The sequence below is a fragment of the Misgurnus anguillicaudatus genome, chromosome 7, assembly GCF_027580225.2.
Source record: "Misgurnus anguillicaudatus chromosome 7, ASM2758022v2, whole genome shotgun sequence".
Lineage (NCBI taxonomy): Eukaryota > Metazoa > Chordata > Actinopteri > Cypriniformes > Cobitidae > Misgurnus > Misgurnus anguillicaudatus.
The window spans coordinates 7,365,329-7,386,026 of record NC_073343.2 but is presented as its reverse complement, the minus strand read 5'-3'; the positions used below and the strand labels follow the sequence as shown (position 1 = coordinate 7,386,026).

At 37.5% G+C, this 20,698-nt stretch overlaps 1 protein-coding gene across 2 annotated transcripts; it reads right to left on the bottom strand.

The window, feature by feature from the left end:
* Nucleotides 1–2,388: 2,388 nt before the first annotated feature.
* Nucleotides 2,389–9,566, bottom strand: LOC129417603 (uncharacterized). 2 transcript variants are annotated; one of them, XM_073869341.1, is made up of 9 exons: nt 9,273–9,566; nt 8,720–8,887; nt 7,872–7,991; nt 5,673–5,801; nt 5,416–5,516; nt 5,258–5,305; nt 4,795–5,175; nt 4,530–4,652; nt 2,389–4,317 (listed from the first exon to the last, which is right to left on the bottom strand). In XM_073869341.1, the coding sequence occupies exons 1-5, from the start codon at nt 9,406–9,408 to the stop codon at nt 5,500–5,502; spliced, it is 570 nt and encodes a 189-aa protein (XP_073725442.1). In that variant the 5' UTR covers nt 9,409–9,566; the 3' UTR covers nt 2,389–4,317; nt 4,530–4,652; nt 4,795–5,175; nt 5,258–5,305; nt 5,416–5,499. The 2 variants fall into 2 exon arrangements, with proteins under 2 accessions (XP_073725442.1, XP_073725443.1); XM_073869342.1 differs by having other exon boundaries at nt 5,078–5,175.
* Nucleotides 9,567–20,698: the final 11,132 nt, after the last annotated feature.

The following is a 20,698-nucleotide window of genomic DNA, read 5'->3' as shown; positions in this document are numbered from 1 at the left end:
TGCCCGCTTTGAGTGGCGTGCACCTCGCTTCAGAAGAAATGAAGTCCTCCAAAAAGTTCGACAAAAAATGGCAGAACTTGCATCCTTACAGTAACGTAACTTAATTCGGACTTGGCAAGGAACAAATAATAGATTTATGAGACCCGAAATGAAATAAATCCGCCGTTCTAAACACTACAGAGACATTACAGCCAGCGGTGATTTCCAGAATGACGTGCCGAGGTGACGCTGTGTTGGGCGGGTACTTCAGCGCAGAGCGCCCAGTGATTGCCTGAATCTCGAAGCTTCGACATCGTTGGAGCACATTTTTAAATATACGCTATCTTCAAAAACCGACCGAAGTTTTGAACTTTACACACATACATTGTCGCCTAAAAAACTCTTAAAACTACATTTGGTAATATTTAAATGATAATATTTTGAACATTGTGAAGGCTGCCTTGAGAAACGGCCAGCCAATGACAGGAAAATAAACCATTTGCTGGGTCAAATTTACCCAACCATGTGTTCATTTGTAAATTACCCACTACATTTCATTTGACCCAGCATGAGCAACCCAACAGTGTGTTTAAAGTACTCCAAACAACCCAGAATTTTGACCCAGCATAAACAACCCAACAATGTGTTTACAGAAACAACCCAGCATTTTTTAGAGTGCAACATGCAGCATTTTTGCCCTGCTATTATTCAAAATTCTTAACGTGTAACAAGAACAGCAACTTGCTGTGTATCGCTATGAAAATCCTGCGGACAGAGGCACCTAGATTTGATGCCAGGAGTAGGGACTCTCCAGGCCTACACATACAAGAATTTTACATACATACACACAGGGCCGCTGCTGGTCAAATGGTTGCCCTAAGTGGACTTTTACTGTTGTGCCCCTTTTAGTTAAGAAACAACAACAAAATCGCATGCAACTTTATTAGAATGCTATTGATATCATTTATACTTGCATTTTGACAGCAGCTCAAACTACATTTATACAAATATGCCGTTAGATATATATTATAGTCTATATTTCTGCATCTTTACCTGTGTAGCTAATGGACTTTACCTTAATCTAATGTGACAACGCTAATCTTACATGTCCGCTATTTTTTGGGATTACTAAATGTCTTTCATGCAATTACCATTAAAGTCAGCTTTAAGAAAACAGCATATGTCTCTTACAGTTTTTCTCATTTGCTAAAACACTAAAACCCATTGGCTGAACAAAGTTCTCAGTTGCATGAACTGATTTATCTAATTGTACAGTCTGTTGTCAATACCTTAACCCCATAACTCTCACACCACCCTTTTGAGTGGGGGGGTGAAAAGTTGATTTGCACTTCAAATGAATATAACTCTCTGGCATTTTTTGGGCTAGTAACCTAATCTTGGTCTTGTTTTAAAGAAGACAATTTAAGGTGACATGTGACATATAGTAGGATTATCAATGTTTTGGGCGCACTCTTATCATAAATGAATCAATTACTCTCCCTACATAATTTATTTTATAAAACACTGAAAATATCTGTATTCTAGAGGCTTAGACCTTTCCAAAGATATATAGTTTGTCACGATTCGATAAACATTTACATCCAAAATATTGACGTAAAGTCAGGTGTTCCTCAGGAGGAACAGTGACAGTAAAAGGGTTAAACCATTTCACATCATGAACCACATTTTGCAGATCTCACTTAGACTTTTTAGCAACACTTCACACCCATATTCATTCTCAAAACACATTCTGCACTCTAATACACATATTATGCATACTGCTAAACACAAGCACACATGTCATTGATTACTGTAAACACAACCACTCAAAATGGATTGAACCAGTTTCAAATAATGTGACACAACCAATATAAGCCAGTTCACTGTTGTATACTGTAGTAAGTATCATGGATGTCCTGCAAAAGTTTGTTCAAAATCCTCATTTCATCTCTCAAAAGTACATTTTTACATCAAATTTGCTAGTCTGTATGTATGTCATTGTTCATGAACAAGACATTCAAAATGTTTACCCATGTTGTCAATATAACTAGTGTACACAATTATATGTGTCAATATTTTTGGATGTAAACTGTAGATGAATTTACATTTTCACATTACTTCTGTACATTTTCACATTACAGTTCTTCTGAAATGCTAAAACACATTTTTTGAAACCGTCACTCATTTTCTCAAAACCTTAAACACAAATCCCAATTTCAAACAAAATTTACAGAACCCTTGACTCTTCCATCAAAATCAAACAATTCCTTCAAAACCATTTCACTTGTACTCAAAATCAAACTTAGCTTTCAAATCATACACACATAAATCTATGAAACACTACAAAGCAGCCATTAGACACTACCTTAAAAAATGGAAAACACAACATCCAGAAAAATACATGTTTATTTAACACTGGGTTGGCTTATTGTACATTGTAACACACTTACAGTTTTTACCAATTGCTTACACACGTTTTCAAAACTAAGTCTCCTTTTTTCAAAACTCTACACACAATTCTCAAAACTGCACACACAAAATGCAAAGTAGCTCACATCTCCTTCAAAATGCAACACTGCATTCAAAATGCCAAAAACACGTCAGAATAAAGCATTTGTATCAAATGGCAAACACTTCTTTCATAATAATACATTTTTGAATATACCAGGTAAACACTGCTGTTCTAAATCTAAAGCTCTTTGGTCTTTCATGGGCTTATATCTACATTTCAATACAATGTTCTACAGTGAAATGAATCTGCTGAGAGGGGTAACAAGTACACCAGAAACACCAATGCAATGTAGAAACAGAAAATATTTATGAGGCCAAATATTACTGTTGCATACATTAGCATACAACAAAACATGTACAGTAAACCAAAAGTAAATTGTGTGTGGTGTCCCGGTCCAGGAATTGGCAGGGGAGGTGGGGTGCAGATTGCCAAAACAGGTATGGGACACTAAACTAGGTAACACTGAACAATAAAATAACAGAACACTGGATAATCTAGACTAAACTGACAAAGTACTCACACAGATGAAGCAAGGCACGACACAACACATGGTACAACAATGAACAGGCACAGAGTAACAAACACAAAGACCTTAAATAGGGGAGAACTAATGAATACAACAGGTGACATGGATTAAACTATGAGGGTGACAAGGGAGCGAGGTAAAAGTGATAAGACACCGGGAACACGTGGTCTAGTAAAACCCATACTAAGAACACGTGATCCCACACAAAACATTGGCCTGTCATGATCCTGCCCCAAGACTAGATTAACCAAAGGATAAGATGGCAGAACCATGACACTTAGGCGCTCGAGTCTTACCCCAAAATATGACTCCTGTCTGCCCTCGTGGTCCCTAAGGACTGCACTACATGATGTCATCAAAGTGTGGACTCTGAGGAAGTCTGGAGTGTGCCATTTGGGACATTTATACATTTTAAAGGATTCACCCATTCCACAGAATTCACACCGATGTCACTTCCTCTTAAAAAACTGACTTCTAGAATATTCCTAGATTTTCAGAGGGGGGAAATGTGTTGGGTAACAGGACTGAGTGAAATCCTGGGGATATTTTATCTAAAATAATATGACTTTTCCAATGGTAAAAAATATTTAAAGCAAATATGGGATATGGACCCACATAAAAAAATAAAGATATCTGAAGAATTGTATGCTTTATATTTAAAGGTAAAGTACAGAGATAAAAACAGGGACGAATATAAAATGCTGTTTTTCAGTGTTCCAAGTAGTTTTTATTAATGTTTTAAATGACAGCTTAAATGTGGTGTTAGATTAACATACAGGAAACTTTGATTAATAATAAAATGTATTTTAGAGTTAGTTTTGCATTATAATGTCATTGGGACAGAAATGGCACCGATTCTGTGCAATGTCCCTTATCTCAAGGGTTTTGTGAGATTCTGGCTAACTTGTAGAACCTTTAACTGTATTATCAACCAAAGGAAGACACAGTTGTAAAAATTACAAAAGTTGGAATTTATTAACAAAAGATAAACAAGAAACTAAAAACACTACTAAATACTAAAATACTAAAAGATAGTAAGGATTGAAACTCAAGTGCAAAAATTCAATTTATGACAGATTTATCTGTTAAACAGGTTGGAATCCCAAGCATCAGGCTTGATTTCGGATGGCACTGGGACTGGTGCGTTTAAGCATCAGTGTTTTTCTTCACAAAGAAATTCTTGTGACTGGCCAGCCTGTGTAGGACCATTCATCTTGTGCCATCCATGGATGTCTTAGGATTCAGTCAAATGTGTCATGGAAACGATAAACCGCTAAATGATGGCAGAGTTCACAGCATTCTGGTTTCGAAAGACATGAAACAGATTAGGCAACTTAGTGAGCACACAGAGGCAGTCCCCTATGTTTTGCTGTAATACATCATCTAGATTTTACTCATCGTCTGTCAATTTAAGAAAGATGCATTTGGCTAAAATCTAAGAAACTAAGATACAATATAAAGCCTTTGTACACGAAATTATATTTATTAAATAAAATAGTGCTTTTCACATACCGTCAGATACAGCGAGATTTCCATCAGTATGGGTCTCGTTGTAGTTAACCATGAAGTTTAAAACACTTCTCAATGCCATGAGAGGGGTCAGCTGCCTAGCCGGTCTGCTGTCAGTCTCTGGATCTGTTTAGCAAAACAGTTCATGCATTTCATTTACAGTCATCAGATCAAAAACATTGAAGTGAAAGGCATTCGGTCCACCGAATTCCAAGGCTGCATTATGACAATAGGATTTATTTCTGGGAAACTCAAAAAGGCTAATTACCCATCAGTTGCGGTTCACAGGAACTAACAGGAACCAAACGCCCTCCACCAAAGCCACAAAGCTTACTTCATGGTCTTGATGTTAACCATTATATTTTCTTGGTAAGAAAATAAACGGTACACCCTGTGCTCCCAACAATATTTGGCGGCTAACACCAACTGACGAAATAAGTTTCTAATCATTCTCTCGCTGATCCGATCGTTTTTCGAAGAATTTGTCCAGCCTCATCCAGGGATGTGGCAACATTTCATAAACGACGATGTATCCATCTGGAAATTCAAACCACTCGTGCATACGTATCACGCGAGAGCACAGGGGAGGGTGTCGTTGCAGTTCCAACATCATAGCGATTTCTTGTGGCACCGGTGTACGTGAGCCAGGCTAGGGATAAAAAAAGTTACGTTGTTATTACGCTGTCATAATTAAACACCAAAACAACTAAATATATATTCTGCCCACTTACCGATCTTCGGCTGTTATATTTATCTTTTGATACACATTTGACCGCAACCTGCAAAAGTTAATTTAGTTATATTTAACATTACGGTCTGTAATTTATCTCAACATTGGACATTGGTTTACAAGAGGACAAATTGTTTAATAAATAGATATTAATGTTACCTGTTCACCATCAGATAAACGAATCGCAGCAAAAATCCTTCCTGTTCTCCCTGATCCAAGCAACCAGTTTGGCAACACTTCATATCAAGAAGTGAAAGACCCTAAAAAACATGCAAAAGGAATCTGTTAACATAGGAGATGCTTAAATTTTTTTCTTTTGTCTTTTTTGACTGAAAAGATAAACAAAGAATATGGAAACGGTAGATGTATAAAACAAGACAGAATAATATATATATATATATAGCTGGTGGACCCACAATTAGGAGTTGGTCTTGATCCAAATGGTTCAACTTGTGTGTCATTAGCAGGGTCAACAGGATAAGGTGCTGCTACTGAGAAATCTTCATCATCTCCATCTTCATCAGATTCTCCTCGACTGCTAAAATCTTTTTTTAAAGGAAATGCAAAATAATATTTAATGTTTCATAGACATAAACGACTATAAATACACTCTTTATATCTGAAGATTGAACAAATTCTTAAACATTTACCAGTGAATGTAAATATGGCGTTGATTACTAGACCAAATTTATCAACAATAATGACACTATATGATGTTTGTGTTTCAATGTTTAATTAATCACAATGTAATCAAACATAACTTAATACAGAATATTAATGTTATTATTACTAAATTATTTCTAAATGTGTCTGATATGTTTTCTTGGTAATGAATTCTGGAAAAAAACTACTTCTGAACAGATCATAATTAAGTGGATTTGATGTGAAAGTATTGGATGAACATATAATATGTGGCGAGATCATTCGAATAATATCATTGATGGAGGTGGCGTTTAGGCACTTTTGCATCTTAGCACCTCAAATATTACCGGTTAATTATAATTAAAGAAAAAAACTGTAATGAATAATTCATCATAAAACTTTTTAACCCTTGTTGAGAACTACCATATATAAAATATCCTTTATAAAAACTACGTCCTACGCTGATACTTTCTGGTGAATAAAAACAAATGGAGTAAACCAGGACATAATAACAGTATACTCACTAGCAAACAGAGAATCTTCCTCATCACTCAAGCCCAGGCCAGATGGACCTGGCTGAGGATCAGCATGATCATTCGAAGCACCTGGCTCCTGGTCGAACGGACCATGTTCAAGATCAGCTGCTTCTTGGGACTCGGGTGTCTCCAAGGTACTTGGACCAGACTGGCAATAGTCTGGTCCTTCATAGCCCGCTGGCTCGAGTCCGAAGGGACTATCCTGCCGAATAGCGTAACGGGCCCTCTGCAGGCCAGAAAGGCATGACTGACTATCAAACTGATCCGGTTGGGCATCTCGTTCCCGGTCGAATGGACCATTTTTGGGATCAGCCGCTTCTTGGAACTCGGTTGTTTCCAAGGTACTTGAACCAAACAGGCAATAGTCTGGTTCTTCATAGCCCGCTGGCTCGAGTCCGAAGGGACTATCCTGCCGAATAGCGTAACGGGCCCTCTGCAGGCCAGAAAGGCATGACTGACTATCAAACTGATCCGGTTGGGCATCTCGTTCCCGGTCGAATGGACCATTTTTGGGATCAGCCGCTTCTTGGAACTCGGTTGTTTCCGAGGTACTTGAACCAAACAGGCAATAGTCTGGTTCTTCATAGCCCGCCGGCTCGAGTCCGAAGGGACTATCCTGCCGATTGTCGTAACGGGCCCTCTGCAGGCTAGATGGGCCTGGCTGACTATCAAACTGATCCGGTTGGGCATCTCGTTCCCGGTCGAATGGACCATTGTTGGGATCAGCCGCTTCCTGGAGGTTGGTTTCCTCCAAGGTATTTAATAAACCAGGGTGGCCCGTTTGCTTGAGTAGATCGGCATGATCACTCCGGGCCTATGGCTTCAGGCCGGACGGGCCTGGCCGAGGATTAGTTGGATCAGATGGATCCAAGTCATCCTCATTTTGGCAAACACAGAAGGCTTTCTTCATAGCTCGCCATGTATTTTGGAAGAAAGTGCGAATAGCCGCCTTCTTCCCCTTTTTTTGTGATTTAGTTTTTTGTTCTAAATGATAGAAAAGACAAAAAAAAACAGATCATCATATAACAGTTTTCAGATACCAGTGAAAAGTTCTTTCCAGAAAATTAGGCAAGTTTTTCATCAACAACATCTGCGTTAAACATTATAAACATGATGATCATCTGCCAAATCGACTATTTCAGCATGTCCTCTACATTACTACAGAGAGTTGGTTTTATTGCAAGTTATTTTGCTCTGCATGAGCAAAACGTTTTCATTCTGTATTTTTTTACTTGCACATATTTCTACATATTTTATTACTGTTGGGTGACATTATATCACTCCTGAGGTCTGCTTTTTTTCAACAAACACTGGAACGACATTACTGCCATACAAGAAATGATAGGCTAAATAAAAGCAAATTTGTAGTGGTCTCTTAAATTCCCCAAAGCTAAGTTAATATATTTATTTTTGTTGCATTATATTTGAGGCTCATACCCATTGTGTGTGTTGTGTTGTGTTCTGAATCCTCAGAAGACACAATAGACTCTTGATCAGCTGCAGATGAAGAGACAGACAGAGTGTCTCGTTCTCCGCTACCAGCCATGAGTCCATGAGCTGTGTGGACATAAAGACATACACGTGATAAACTTCTCTAGCACATTTTACTCTATAGTAACAGTTTATGTGGTATTTTGAAAAAATATGTTTTGAAATGTACTTCAGCTGATATAAATAAGTTGGTAAAATTTGATTTCCACAACCACTTTAAAGTAAAAATTCTGTCAAAAATGGTCCAGTTCCAGTAAACTGAATGGGTCTCTACGGGCATTTGCTGGTCAAAATGATTTATTTCCTAAACTGTAACTCTTTTATGTTTTTTCTAACCAGCAGATGGCCGAATTCAGCACATAACATCTAGATCAATATCTAGAAACAATTTAAATCAAATTTAGATAATAATTTATGTGAATTTTTCATTAAAAAAAATCATATTTTACAGGGAAGCTAATGGTGTATTTGAGGAATGTAGTGGTAAACAGGTACAAAGTACTTCATATTGCCCAAATCACAGCATTAAAGTATAGATGGGAAGTAAACAAAAAATAAATATTATTTTTATCATTTAAAATGTATATATTTTTGTATTCATTTTTTATTTTCTGGGTTCATTTTGACTCCCGCTGACCTCTTATGTAAACAGGAAAATCTGGGCTTATGAGGGTGAAAACTATAGTACATACATAAATTATCCTACACAGAAAAAGTTTACACAGAAATAAAAATCTCAATGTACTCTCTGATATTAATTATGTTTAAAGTGTAAATATAATGGTGTGACTGACCTTCTGGGCTCAACTCCTCATCCTCCTCTTCTATCGCCTCAAGAACGGCTAACCTCATGTGACTGGCTGCAGGTCTAGAGATGTTGAACCTCTGTTGAACACCACGTGCACCGCTGCCAGTCACCAGCCCATGAGCTGAGGTAGACAAGATGGTGTTTTGTCTACCAACTGGAAAGACAGGGTTATACATACATACATACATACATACATACATACACATATAAATGGGGTGTAACAGAACATGTATCTGTCTCAAATGATCACAATATGGACACCACAGTTCAGTGCATGCCGTCAGATGACTGATTGGCCTATGACGTTTTTATCCATTTTATCATCCGAGAGGATTAAAAAAATTAAATAAACATTTAAACAAAGTCACATATAAGCCCATATAGTTAATTTAAATGTTATTCTATTAAATCATCATCAACTAAATCACCCAATACAGGCTGTACAAAAGTGAATGTTATACTGTGTGTACACAAAAATCTCATAATTTACTCCCCCTGATATTAATTATATTTGAGGTGTCAATAATGGTGTGACTGACCTTCTGGGCTGCACTCCTCCTCCTCCTCCTCCTCCTCCTCCTCTATAGCCCCAGGAAGAGTAAATCTCGTGTAACTGGCTGCAGGTGCAGCGATGTTCGACCTCCATTGAACACCACGTGCACTGCTGCCAGTCATGAGCCCATGAGCCGATGTAGACAAGGTGTTCTGTCTAACAACTGGAAAGACAGGAAATCAAGAACAACAACAAAAATGAAATCAAACATATTTTACTCTATAGTGTGTATATGTGAGCCTGGAAAGGCCCATATTTGGCCAAGATACAACTATTTGAAAATCTGTAATCTGAGGGTGCCAAAAAAGTCTCTCTCTCTCTCTCTCTCTCTCTCTCTCTCTCTCTCTCTCTCTCTCTCTCTCTCTCTCTCTCTCTCTCTCTCTCTCTCTCTCTCTATATATATATATATTTTAATGGTGTAACAGTACATGTATTTGTCTTAACTGGTTACACTATGGATAACACAGTTCAGTGCAAGCAGTCAGATGACCGACTGGCCTATGACGTTTTTTATCCGGGAGGATTAAAAAATTAAATACGCATTCAAACAAAGTCACGTGTAAGCCCATATAGTTGATTTAAATGTTATTCTATTAAATCATCACCAACTAAATCAACTAATACAGGCTGTACAAACGTGAATGTAACACTCTGTGTACACAAACATCTCCCCCCTGATATTAATTATATTTGATGTTTCAATAATGGGTGACTGACCTTCTGGGCTCCACTTCTCATCCTCCCACACGCGCCTGGCTGCAGGTGCAGAGATGTTCAACCTCCGTTGAACACCATATGCACCGCTGCCAGTCACGTGCTCACCAGTTGAATCAGACAAGATGGTACTCTGTCTTACAACTGGAAAGATTAGACATAAATAACACATTATAAACAGTTAGTGAGGTATCTTGACATTATGATCTATTTGAACCCTTTGAGCCTTGAGCTTTTTCTTGTAGCGAGATGCGTATCATGGCCTTGTCTCGGGATACGTATCGTTAAAAATACTCAACTCTAGCGAGTGTGTGACCATTCGCTTTGATTGTAGCAGCTTAATTTCCAGTCACATATGTTTGACCGGCTAGGACACACTGCAACAAATGACTTGCTTACTTACTATTTGTGTCTCGTTTTCAGTACAAATATTTAAAACTTTCTAAATTAAGAAGCATTTTCTTGATTAGCAAAATTACTCAAGAAAACAAATCTAGTTTTTAGACAAAATAATACAATTATTATATTTAAGTGAATTTGTGCCTATAACAAGCAAAACAATCTACTAATGGGGAAAGAAAAAAATCTTGAAATAAAAAAAATCTTAAACACTCACAAAAAAAATTATGAAAATTCTCTAAACAGATTTTTTGCTTGTTTCATGCACAAATTCACTTAAAAAAAAACTAGACTTATTTTCTTAAATAATTTTGCTAATCAAAAAAATGCTTAATTTAGGAAGTTTTATTTATTTGTAATTTTGCTCTACAAGAAAATGCATCTTGACATTTATACTGAAAACAAGACAAAAATACTAGGAAAGAAAGTAATAGCAGTGCAAATAACAAACCATAAACAGCCTTTTAATAGTAATTTAGTTTTCTTAATGCAGATTCATCCATTATTGTGTAATTAGAGATACAACGCGTGATGGTAGGGGAAACCGGGGCACAAAAAATATGGAAGTTAGATTAATTGTTTTTTTACACAATCAGCGCATACATATCTGCTTCAAATAAACACTTAAATTTGTTTGTGGGACCTACAGTTATAGACCCTTTTACAGCTCACATGATCAAATAACCTGTGCGCATGTAGGCAACAGAAGTGGTGTTGTTCTAACGTGTTAGCAACTCAAAAAGTTTATTAAAACAGTTTCCCAGCATCAAAATGTCTGAAAATCTAGTCTGTGAGTGGCATGTTTTTATGTAACCAGTGCCAATGTGTTGTATTTAATAAAAAGTGTAATTTATAAGAATCTCGCAGAATATTATAATATTTTTTCTGCAAAGTACAACATGATATTTACACGGTGTTGACAGTGCAGATACGTCACGTGCCCTTCCAAATTACATTTTATATAGTCTATATAGATTGTTATCCATAAGAAATAAGGGTTGTTAATTTAAACAAATTATTATTTCACAATATTTGTGAGAATTAGTAATAGTTTTAAATATTTTTTTTATTATTTCAAAGCAAAAAAAAAAATTTTAAGTAAGCTCCGACAGAAAGACTTTACAAATGATTAAATCAAACACACTTATTTTATGCATTTCAATAGATCTAAATGTTGCCTACAGTATGCTTTAAGGAGGGGCAGGGTTTTTTTTACTTCGATCTCGTCTTTCGTTTAAAGGGTGCATATCTAATAGACTCACTTAAATTAGGCCTACTACTTTAAAAAAAAAGATTTACAAAAACAGATTAATATAAAGGAAAGGCACAATGTTCACACGACCATGGCTCAGACAAATTCTGTGCTTTATTAAATTAAACACTCAAAATATAATGCATTTCCATTTTAAATATTATGATCATACAATCCCTTATGAACGAGCGTCACGATGATATATATAGCTCTTGATTCATGTTATGTATTTGGTTACCTGAAACACCAGAGTCAAAAAGGACGCACAAAATCATTGTGTCACAATTAAATGAACATAGCAGCAGCACGCGTAAGTTACGCTCAGAACTGTAATGATCGATCTGTGACTATCAGCGCAACATGCCTCAATCCAACAGACCTAAGTTTTACTGTGTACGAGCAACTAAACGGAGTGGCATGAGCCACTGGACACCGGAAGTGCCACTCGACGAGCCACTGGTATAAGCCAATGGAAACCAGAAGTGCCACTAAACATAATGGCACGTGCCAGTGGCTTCTGTGCGTAAGATGCCATGCCACTTTATGTTAAAACTGCTACTGGATCTGCTAACGTCTTCTATCCACTCCACTATAGTACACGAAACTGGTAGATGTATTAAAAAAGTTGATAAAGTCAACTTCTTAAAATAACTTTCTCTGTCTGTGTTGCTTCACTGCTGATTCTTGCCACACCTCCGTTGCCTAAATGCGCGCGCATACACTGCCACATCATCATTGTGTACAAAAAGTAAAAGGGTCTACACTGTAAAAATCCAATTAATGAAATGTTGGATGGGCAAAAATATATAAGTTAAACCAATTTTCTTGTTTGAGCTTAGTTGAGAAGACATATTATTTTATGTCTAGATAAATCTGTGTTTAAAACCAGGGCTCTAGACTAACTTTTTGCACTGGTTGCACTGGTGCGCCTAACATTTTTTCTTAGGTGCACCAGCACAAAAGTTAGGTGCACCCTCATTTTTGACTGCATCGGATTTATAGTTCACCCAAAAATGAAAATTCTGTCATAATTTACTCACTCTGATGTTGTTACAAACCTGTATAAATGTCTTTGTTCTGGTAAACATGAATGAAAATATTTTGAGGAATGTTTGTAACCAAACCATTCATGAGCCCCATTCACTTCCATAGTATTTTTTTTCCTAGAAGTGAATGGGGGTCATGCTTGGTTTGGTTATTAACATTCCTCAAAATATCTTGCTTCGTGTTTATCAGAACAAATACATTTATACAGGTTTGTAACAAAATGAGGGAGAGTTAATGCTGACAGAATTGTCATTTTTGGGTGAACTGTCCCTTTAACACCGCAAGTTATGGTGGTTTAATACAGAATATAAACATGTAGGCTATTTTATAATTTTCCTTATACGAGTCATGCACAGTCCTGTTTGATAACCCGCATCCGCGCGATTAAAATAACACTTGACCCATTATCCGACATCAGCATCAATTTATTTCATACCCGCCCGTTTTACATAAAGACTGCGACCGGCCGCACCGCAAATCGTGAAGTAAGTAGAAACCTTTAAAGATCTTCATGCAGAACATTGACAGAAATAAGCACAGGACAATGACTGGACAAATATATTAACATTTAATGTGAAACTTTGTGAGGGTCGGCAGATTGACAGCTGAGCGGTCAGCAGTGTTTGAACACTCATAAGCGCTGCGCTTATATTTATACCTTTTAAATTGATGATATGATTGCAGTGATTCCAAAGGGATGTCCAAAAAAACTCAAGTAGAATGTTAAATGTTTAAAGTTTAATGTATTTTTCTCGCTGCCCTGCGTAAACCCGCGCCGGTGATGGCATGAAATGCGTGATGAGATTGCATAAAAAAGTTTTTTGTGCTGCATCGGATTTGGAGCGGGTCACACAATAAATAAACTCATATAGGCTAGGCTACTTTTGAATTCGTTTTGTTAATTTGCTAATATTTAAGTTAAACACATTTCATGTAGGCTTATTTATTTTATTATTTTTTCACAAAAGAAAGATGTAATCATCACGTTCTATTCATTTTAATGCCTTTTGCGCATAAACTAAACCCTTGGGGGAATTATTTATAAATGAATCAACAACGCAAATCAAGGAATGAACTTATTTCTCTATTTAAGACAGTCTGGCAGGGCGGTGATAGCGATACAGCAAACACCGAAAAGTTTATAGGATTAGATTTGGAAATAAGATTATGAAGAAAACAGCGGTCCTGACTCCTGGCTTTTTTCTATACATTTGGCGCACGGAACGCGACATTGCTGTTGGGTTACGTTCAAATATTTTTCTTCAAAAGAATTATGCTTTGGCTCTGACTCGATTGTAAGAGGCTCATTACCTAATTCCGTCTTCGGGTTCGGACCTGATGTGACGGGAGGTTGATGTCAGAGCATTGGTTGTGATCTTCGGACGGATCAGGCAACTTAACATTCTTAACGAAAAAGTTGTCAATCGTTCTTTTCCTCTTCTCGTATCATCAGCGGCTCTCTCTCGCTCTCTCTCTTTGAGTGGAGCGCACACGCATTTTTAAACGTACACACACGTAGGTCTGGACCATGGCTTTTTCCCTCGAACTCCTGGGTTGCACCAGTGCGACCTGATATTTTTTTAAGTCGCACCATTGAGAAATTAGGTCGCATGTGCGACCAAATTGGTCGCACTCTAGAGCCCTGAAAACATTAACTTAAATGAATGGTTATTTTCAAATCCAGTCCACATTCAGAATGGCTAGTGTTGACTCAACTAATTAAGACAAATCTGGTCAATATGTGGATTTATGAACGCTATGTTTCCTGACAACAAAATGCTCATAATATTACTGTTATTTGGTCACAAAATGTAATCGTAAGAGTTGTTCAGGCGTGAATGTATGTGCCTTAAGTTTAAATATGCGGTCGGTTAATAAAGATAGTGTCTATTTAAAAATGTGCTCGGACACTTTCGGACGGAGAAGAGCTCCAGATGAGCTCCAGAAAATCACCGTCGCTCAAGCACTCACACCCCGCCCAGTGCAGCCTCGCCTCGGCTAGCCCATCAGAAATCGACTGCTGGCTCTGATATCTCTGTGGCGTTTAGGCGTGATTTGATTCATTTTAATTTCTCATACTTAACAATGAAAGGTTTTAAATCATATTTTAGGATTGTACTTAATTGATATCGCTGTTGAGTGATGTTTCATATCTTTTACATTTGTTATAACCCGGCTGCCTGCGAATTTGAACTTCAGAGCTGAAGGAGCGGGTGGAGAAATAGTCCCAATATCATAACAATCTTAAATAAAACTTGTGTGTGCGCGCGTGCATGCGACCCGCTCGCGCGAGTGTGTGTGTGTATGTATGTGCGTGTGTTTTAAATTTAAAATGTCTTAACTCGGAAGGATTTGGATCACAGGTCATTTAATCTGAGATCAATCCGCACGTTTCAGCCAGAATCACTTGATTCACACAACGACACAAGTCATCAGCTGTTTCCTCAAGTTCACGTCAGGTAAGTGTTTGTAAAAAAAATTAATTTTAGACTGTCAGGATCCCGAATGTTATTAAGTGTATTTTGTCTTGTTTCTGGTGCCGGGATCCTGACACCCCCGTATACGTGTTCTGTGTCTGTGTGGAGAGTCATGTGGTCTGTGTTTATGTTTTGTGTACCGCATGCTCTCCTGTTTTTAGTCTTGACCCTGCCCCCTCGTTTTCTTGTTAATTATTTATGATTGGTTTATTCCCTTCACCTGTTTGTCATTGTTCCCTAGTTTAGTTTTCCCTATTTAAGCCATTGTGTCTTTTGTCTTGTGCCGGTTCATTGTGTATCCAATGATACCATGTCGTGTGTGCGCTTTGTCTTGTCGTGTTTATTTTGTAGTCATTGTCATTAGTCCCTTTCACACATAAAGTCTTTACTGGTAATTTACTGGTAAATTGCAGTTAACATGTCATGTGTGAACAGAACCTTTCCGGTAAATCAGTGCTCCCAATTTACCAGTAAGACAGGTTGTAAGATTAACGGCAATTTGCCGGTAAGCGCTGTGTGTGAACGAAAAATATAGCATTACCGGCATTTAGATGACGTCAGACCGCGCTGACAGATCGGGCGGGCCAATCAGAAAGTTTTTTATACAGGTGACGCGGTTTCCCCCAGACTGTTTACGGACGTTTCCACACACATGTTGCTTAAAAGTCGAGCACACCTGAAGTTAACATCCACATTTCTTCACCAAAGTTGTTTAAAACAGCTTACCATCTAATTGCCAAATTGCAGACGTCCTTAGCACACCATCTGTGAAGCCTAACGTGCAAACGCGCATCAGTTTGACGTCGCCTAACGCAATGTTGTTTGGTCACGAGCAACTTCGCGACCGCTTGCCACAGATGTGAAAACAACAAAATACGGACCGTGGATATTAAGTCATAACCCGCCGTTCACAAATACGACACAGACGGAGCTCGCCGGCCGCGCGCCACAGGTAACTTCCGCTTTCTCTGCGAGTTTACCGGTATTTTGATACTGATGTGTGAATGATGTCTTACTGGTAAAAAGACGGAACGTCACTACATGTGTGAACAGCACATTTTTGTATTTACTGGTAAATCCATTCTGGTAAATTCATGGTAATTTACCAGAATTACTGTGTGAAAGAGGCTATTGTTTGCCCCCTCGAGGGTATTTATTTTTTAATAAACGTCTTTCAGTTATGAGCTGTCTGCGCTTGGGTTCTATCCACCACCACCACACCCTGACATAGACTATATTAATTAGCAAAGATGTAAATACTCGACGTTTTGTAAAGATATAAGTTATATAAAGGTGTGTTATGTTATGTGTTAAAGTGGAGGTATTTTAGTTAAGATAGCCTGGATATAGGGTTGGTTTAGCGGACAGGGTTTAGAACTCTGTCTTAACTATAATTGGGACATTTTTACAAACAAACCTTATAAAATACAATACTGGCGTGCATTTTTAGACAAAACAATAGCACTCATATGTTAAGAGATGTCAGTATTTTAGTCAGTGATAAGCCCTGTCCGAGAAAACCCCCCAAAAGTGTTTAATTCAATTACGTGTGATGTCTGAGGGAAATTTGGCAATTTTAGGGAATAAAGTCTTTCACCGTCAAGCTTTATTATATTAAACATGTATTTATGTATGTGTGTGTGTATTTATATTCCTCTGTTTATTAAACCAGAGCGGTGATGATGTGGAGAGGCAGACCAGAGGGATACATGGCGAAAGAAGTTCTCCTAAATGGCCCTGCAGATGTTCTGACTGACTTTGGAGTGCTTTTTAGACTGTTTTATGCCTTCTATTTAGAAAGACTTAATTTTGTATGTTCAGTCTGTATGATAAGTGAATAAAGCTTTTGTTTTTATGTGACTGAAGTTCATTATTTTGTTAAAGAGGCCCTTCCACATAAAACCGTTTTTACTTGTATTTTTTGATATGTGTTAGGTCCATGTGTGTTTGTGTTGTGTCGTGAATGTGAAAATTAACTTCCGCCTCCTCTGTCAGCTCTAGCCACTGAAAAGAAATAAGCGGAGACATCAGGTCAGTTTGAAAACCTTATCAGTGTGACGTGGAACTGATCGAGGTCATTAATATTCATGAGCTCTTCAACTTGAGCCCGCACCCACATATTACGTGTAGTTGAGTTAGTTTTCATAACAAGTTACAGCAAGGATGGCTAAACGTCAACCGTACCGTAATCGGGCCATTGTTTTTTGTCGAGAGACATCATTCCTATTAAACGAGGGAATCATAACAGTTGCTACATATTTGGATGTTCAGAAGAACGCTGGATTTGAAGAGAGACTGCGATTAAAAAGCGGATCCGGACAGAATGGCGCAGCTTATGTGAGTAAAGCACTTTAGTACTATGTGTCACTGTAGTGGCCGGTGTTTTCTCTTCCGAGGGACGCGAATTCATGCTGCACACACGTTGAAAGGGTTTATGATAAAAGACATGCACGCGTGTGTGCAAGTAAAACACTTTAGTACTTTGTTTCACTATGAGTTGCGGCCGGGACTTCTCTTCAAAGGGATGCGATTCACGTGAATTCATGATGCACACGCATCGAATGAGATAAAAGACACATGTGTGTGTTTGTGCGTTCGTTACACGTGCGTCGAAAGGGTTTGTGTAAAAGACGTTTGTGTGTGTGTGTTTGCGTGCATGCGCTGCTACACGCGCATTGAAAGGGTTTACGATAAAAGACACGTGTGTGTGTGTGTGTGTGTGTGTGTGTGTGTGTGTGTGTGTGTGTGTGTGTGTGTGTGTGTGGTTTTGTGCATGGGTTTACAATAAGGGTTTGTCAAAAGGGTTTATGATAAAATATGCGTGTGTAAGAAAGACACTGTGTCTTAAGACACTTACATAACATTAAACTGATTACACATGAGATTAAAGTGAAAGTTAGTTTGAACAAAAACTGTTATCCAATAATAGCAGTGGGCGTTTACTTCCAAGTCGTCAATGCAGCCCGCCCATTAAAACGGATCATTTCTCTAACCAGCCTCAAAACCAGGTTACAAAATAGCCTATTACTTATTGCTTTTGATGTTTTTGGATGTAAAAATCATGCAAACATCATGAGTAGGCCTCAGACAACAGTCTAAAACAATAAAAACGCCAGAGGAAGGGCACCTTTAACAACACCAGTATAAATTTCATAAATAATTTAAAAAAGTTTAATAAAAATGTCCAAATAATAAATATTAATTGAAGTAACACATAAAACATTGAGTAAATACTTAAATTTTAATTGACAGAGTCTTTGCTGTAAGTTTTTAAAGACTCAACTAATTAAAACATTTTAGTTGAATGAACTTTAAAGCTAGTTGAGCAAACATACTTGTTTATATTTGAGTCAAATTTGTGCCAACTAAAAAACATCAATCCAGGTAACACTTTGGAGTCAGAAATTGAGTGAACGTAAAATTTCTGTGGAACTAGTTAAAAATACTTCATTGAGCCAACAATTTATTTTTTACAGTGTATGGCACTAAAGCAGCTGAGGGTTGCTGGATGGTGTAGGTTATGTTATTCACGCGCACACTTTCTTTCGCAAACAGGATTTCATTTACTTAATGTCCACTCACCATTTGAATGCTGAGGGTATTCATTTATTTTAATTTACCCCGTTGGTAACCATTGGTAACCGCATGGCCTCGTGCAACGGACAAAAACTGTGTGCACCTTCCTCCAGCAACACCGGTCACCTGAAGGAAGGTTCCTACCTATAGGCTATTCACTCATTATAAAAGAGTGACCCCTAGTGGACACATTTACAAAGAAAAATTGCTATTGGCAGCAATAGTGTTTTTTGAAACACGTTTCAAAATGGTGTTATGATTAAGGGAAGACGGTGATTAAAGTAATATAAGGTTAGATTTGGTGACTTACACACCAAACTCACAAATCGGAAAAAAACATAAGAATTGTACTTCCATGCACACTCTTTGTTCAATGTCTTAATATATAAATATTGTAAATCAATGCATTTCTTGACTATTAAGAAAATTACAGCTCTTTGCCTCGAACTTTCTAAAGGACTAGAATATCACACAGCTCACCGACAATCAATTTCAAAAACCCAAAATAACTTTTATAAATATTTAACACTATAACGTTACATAATATAACACTACATATCCAATACAGCACGTGTTAAAATCAAGCTGGTATAGCATTCATTCTCTGTGCTAATAATCATTTAACGGTGCAAAGGAAAGCTGGTGTTTTGTTTTCCGACGCTGTCTGGCAGCTTTTCCAGTCAGAGTTACGTGACAGTGGCCGTTTCTCAATGTGTAGGCTGCGTCTTATTTCAGAATATAACAATTATAAAGTTGACTATTACTCTTATTTAATCGTAAAATGCTTATGACTTGCGAGTGTAACAATACTCAGTTAACTTAACTAACCAGGCTTGATGACGTATGCGGCCTGCATATGCGACCTCCGGAGGCTGCAGCCTTCAGATTGAAAAAAGGCCCGTAAGGCTCAAAAGGTTAACGAGTTCAGTATTTACTAACCTGCTGGTGGGCTCCATTCATCTTCCGGAATAGCACCGGGAAGAGAAAAGCTCATTCGGCCAGCTGCACTTGCAGAGATGTTCAACCTGCGTGCACCGGTGACCTTCACTAGCTTATCTCTTGAAGTAGACATGTCTACCTCCGTCAATTTTAAGGACTGTCAGGTGTTAATTGACTGGTCGCTTTAAAAAAGACGTTAGTTTGATCGTTTGGAACAAACGTGTATACTGACTGTAAAGTCCGTAAAGTGCTGCCAATGATTTCGTTCGCTTTCGCTCAGAGAATCAACGATCTGAACAGAATCTGTCAGAGCGCGGCTTTATATGCGTTCTGTTTGTGAAGTCAAACATTCCATTCACCATGGCAACGAGGTAATTGAATGATGTAATAAACGATGATGTAATAAACGAAGAACTCACAGGCGGATGACGTCAGATTTAAACCTATCATTCATGCTGCTTTTTGACCAGTCACCGCCGCCGCTTTCATCTTTTCCATCAATATTCTGTGTATATTTTTGGAAAATAAACATGCCAATCTAGCATGTATAGCAGGGGCGTCATACACCATTTTTTTAAGAGGGCACAGTGTGCACAGCAACCCTCTACTGTTATGATATTTATTAACATATCTATATAATCCATCAAAAACCTTTTAATACGCCATATTCTTATAGACAATACATGACAAAACAAGATGAGAAGCGTTTATGGATTAATTTATTTGCTATTTTATAGTAAAAAATTATTTTGAATTTACCAATATCATCTACAATAAAAATTATTCATATTTCGGTAAACACTAAAGCTGGGACTAGATTAATCTCATACAAAATAAAAGTATTTTTTGCACAACATATGAGTTTGTGCTGTGTTTAATTATTATGTATATATAAATACACACACATTCATGTATGTATTTAAGAAACATTTACATGTGTATATAATTTTTTATATTAGTATATATTCTAAATTATATATAAATAAAAAAACAATATTTAAATAAAAC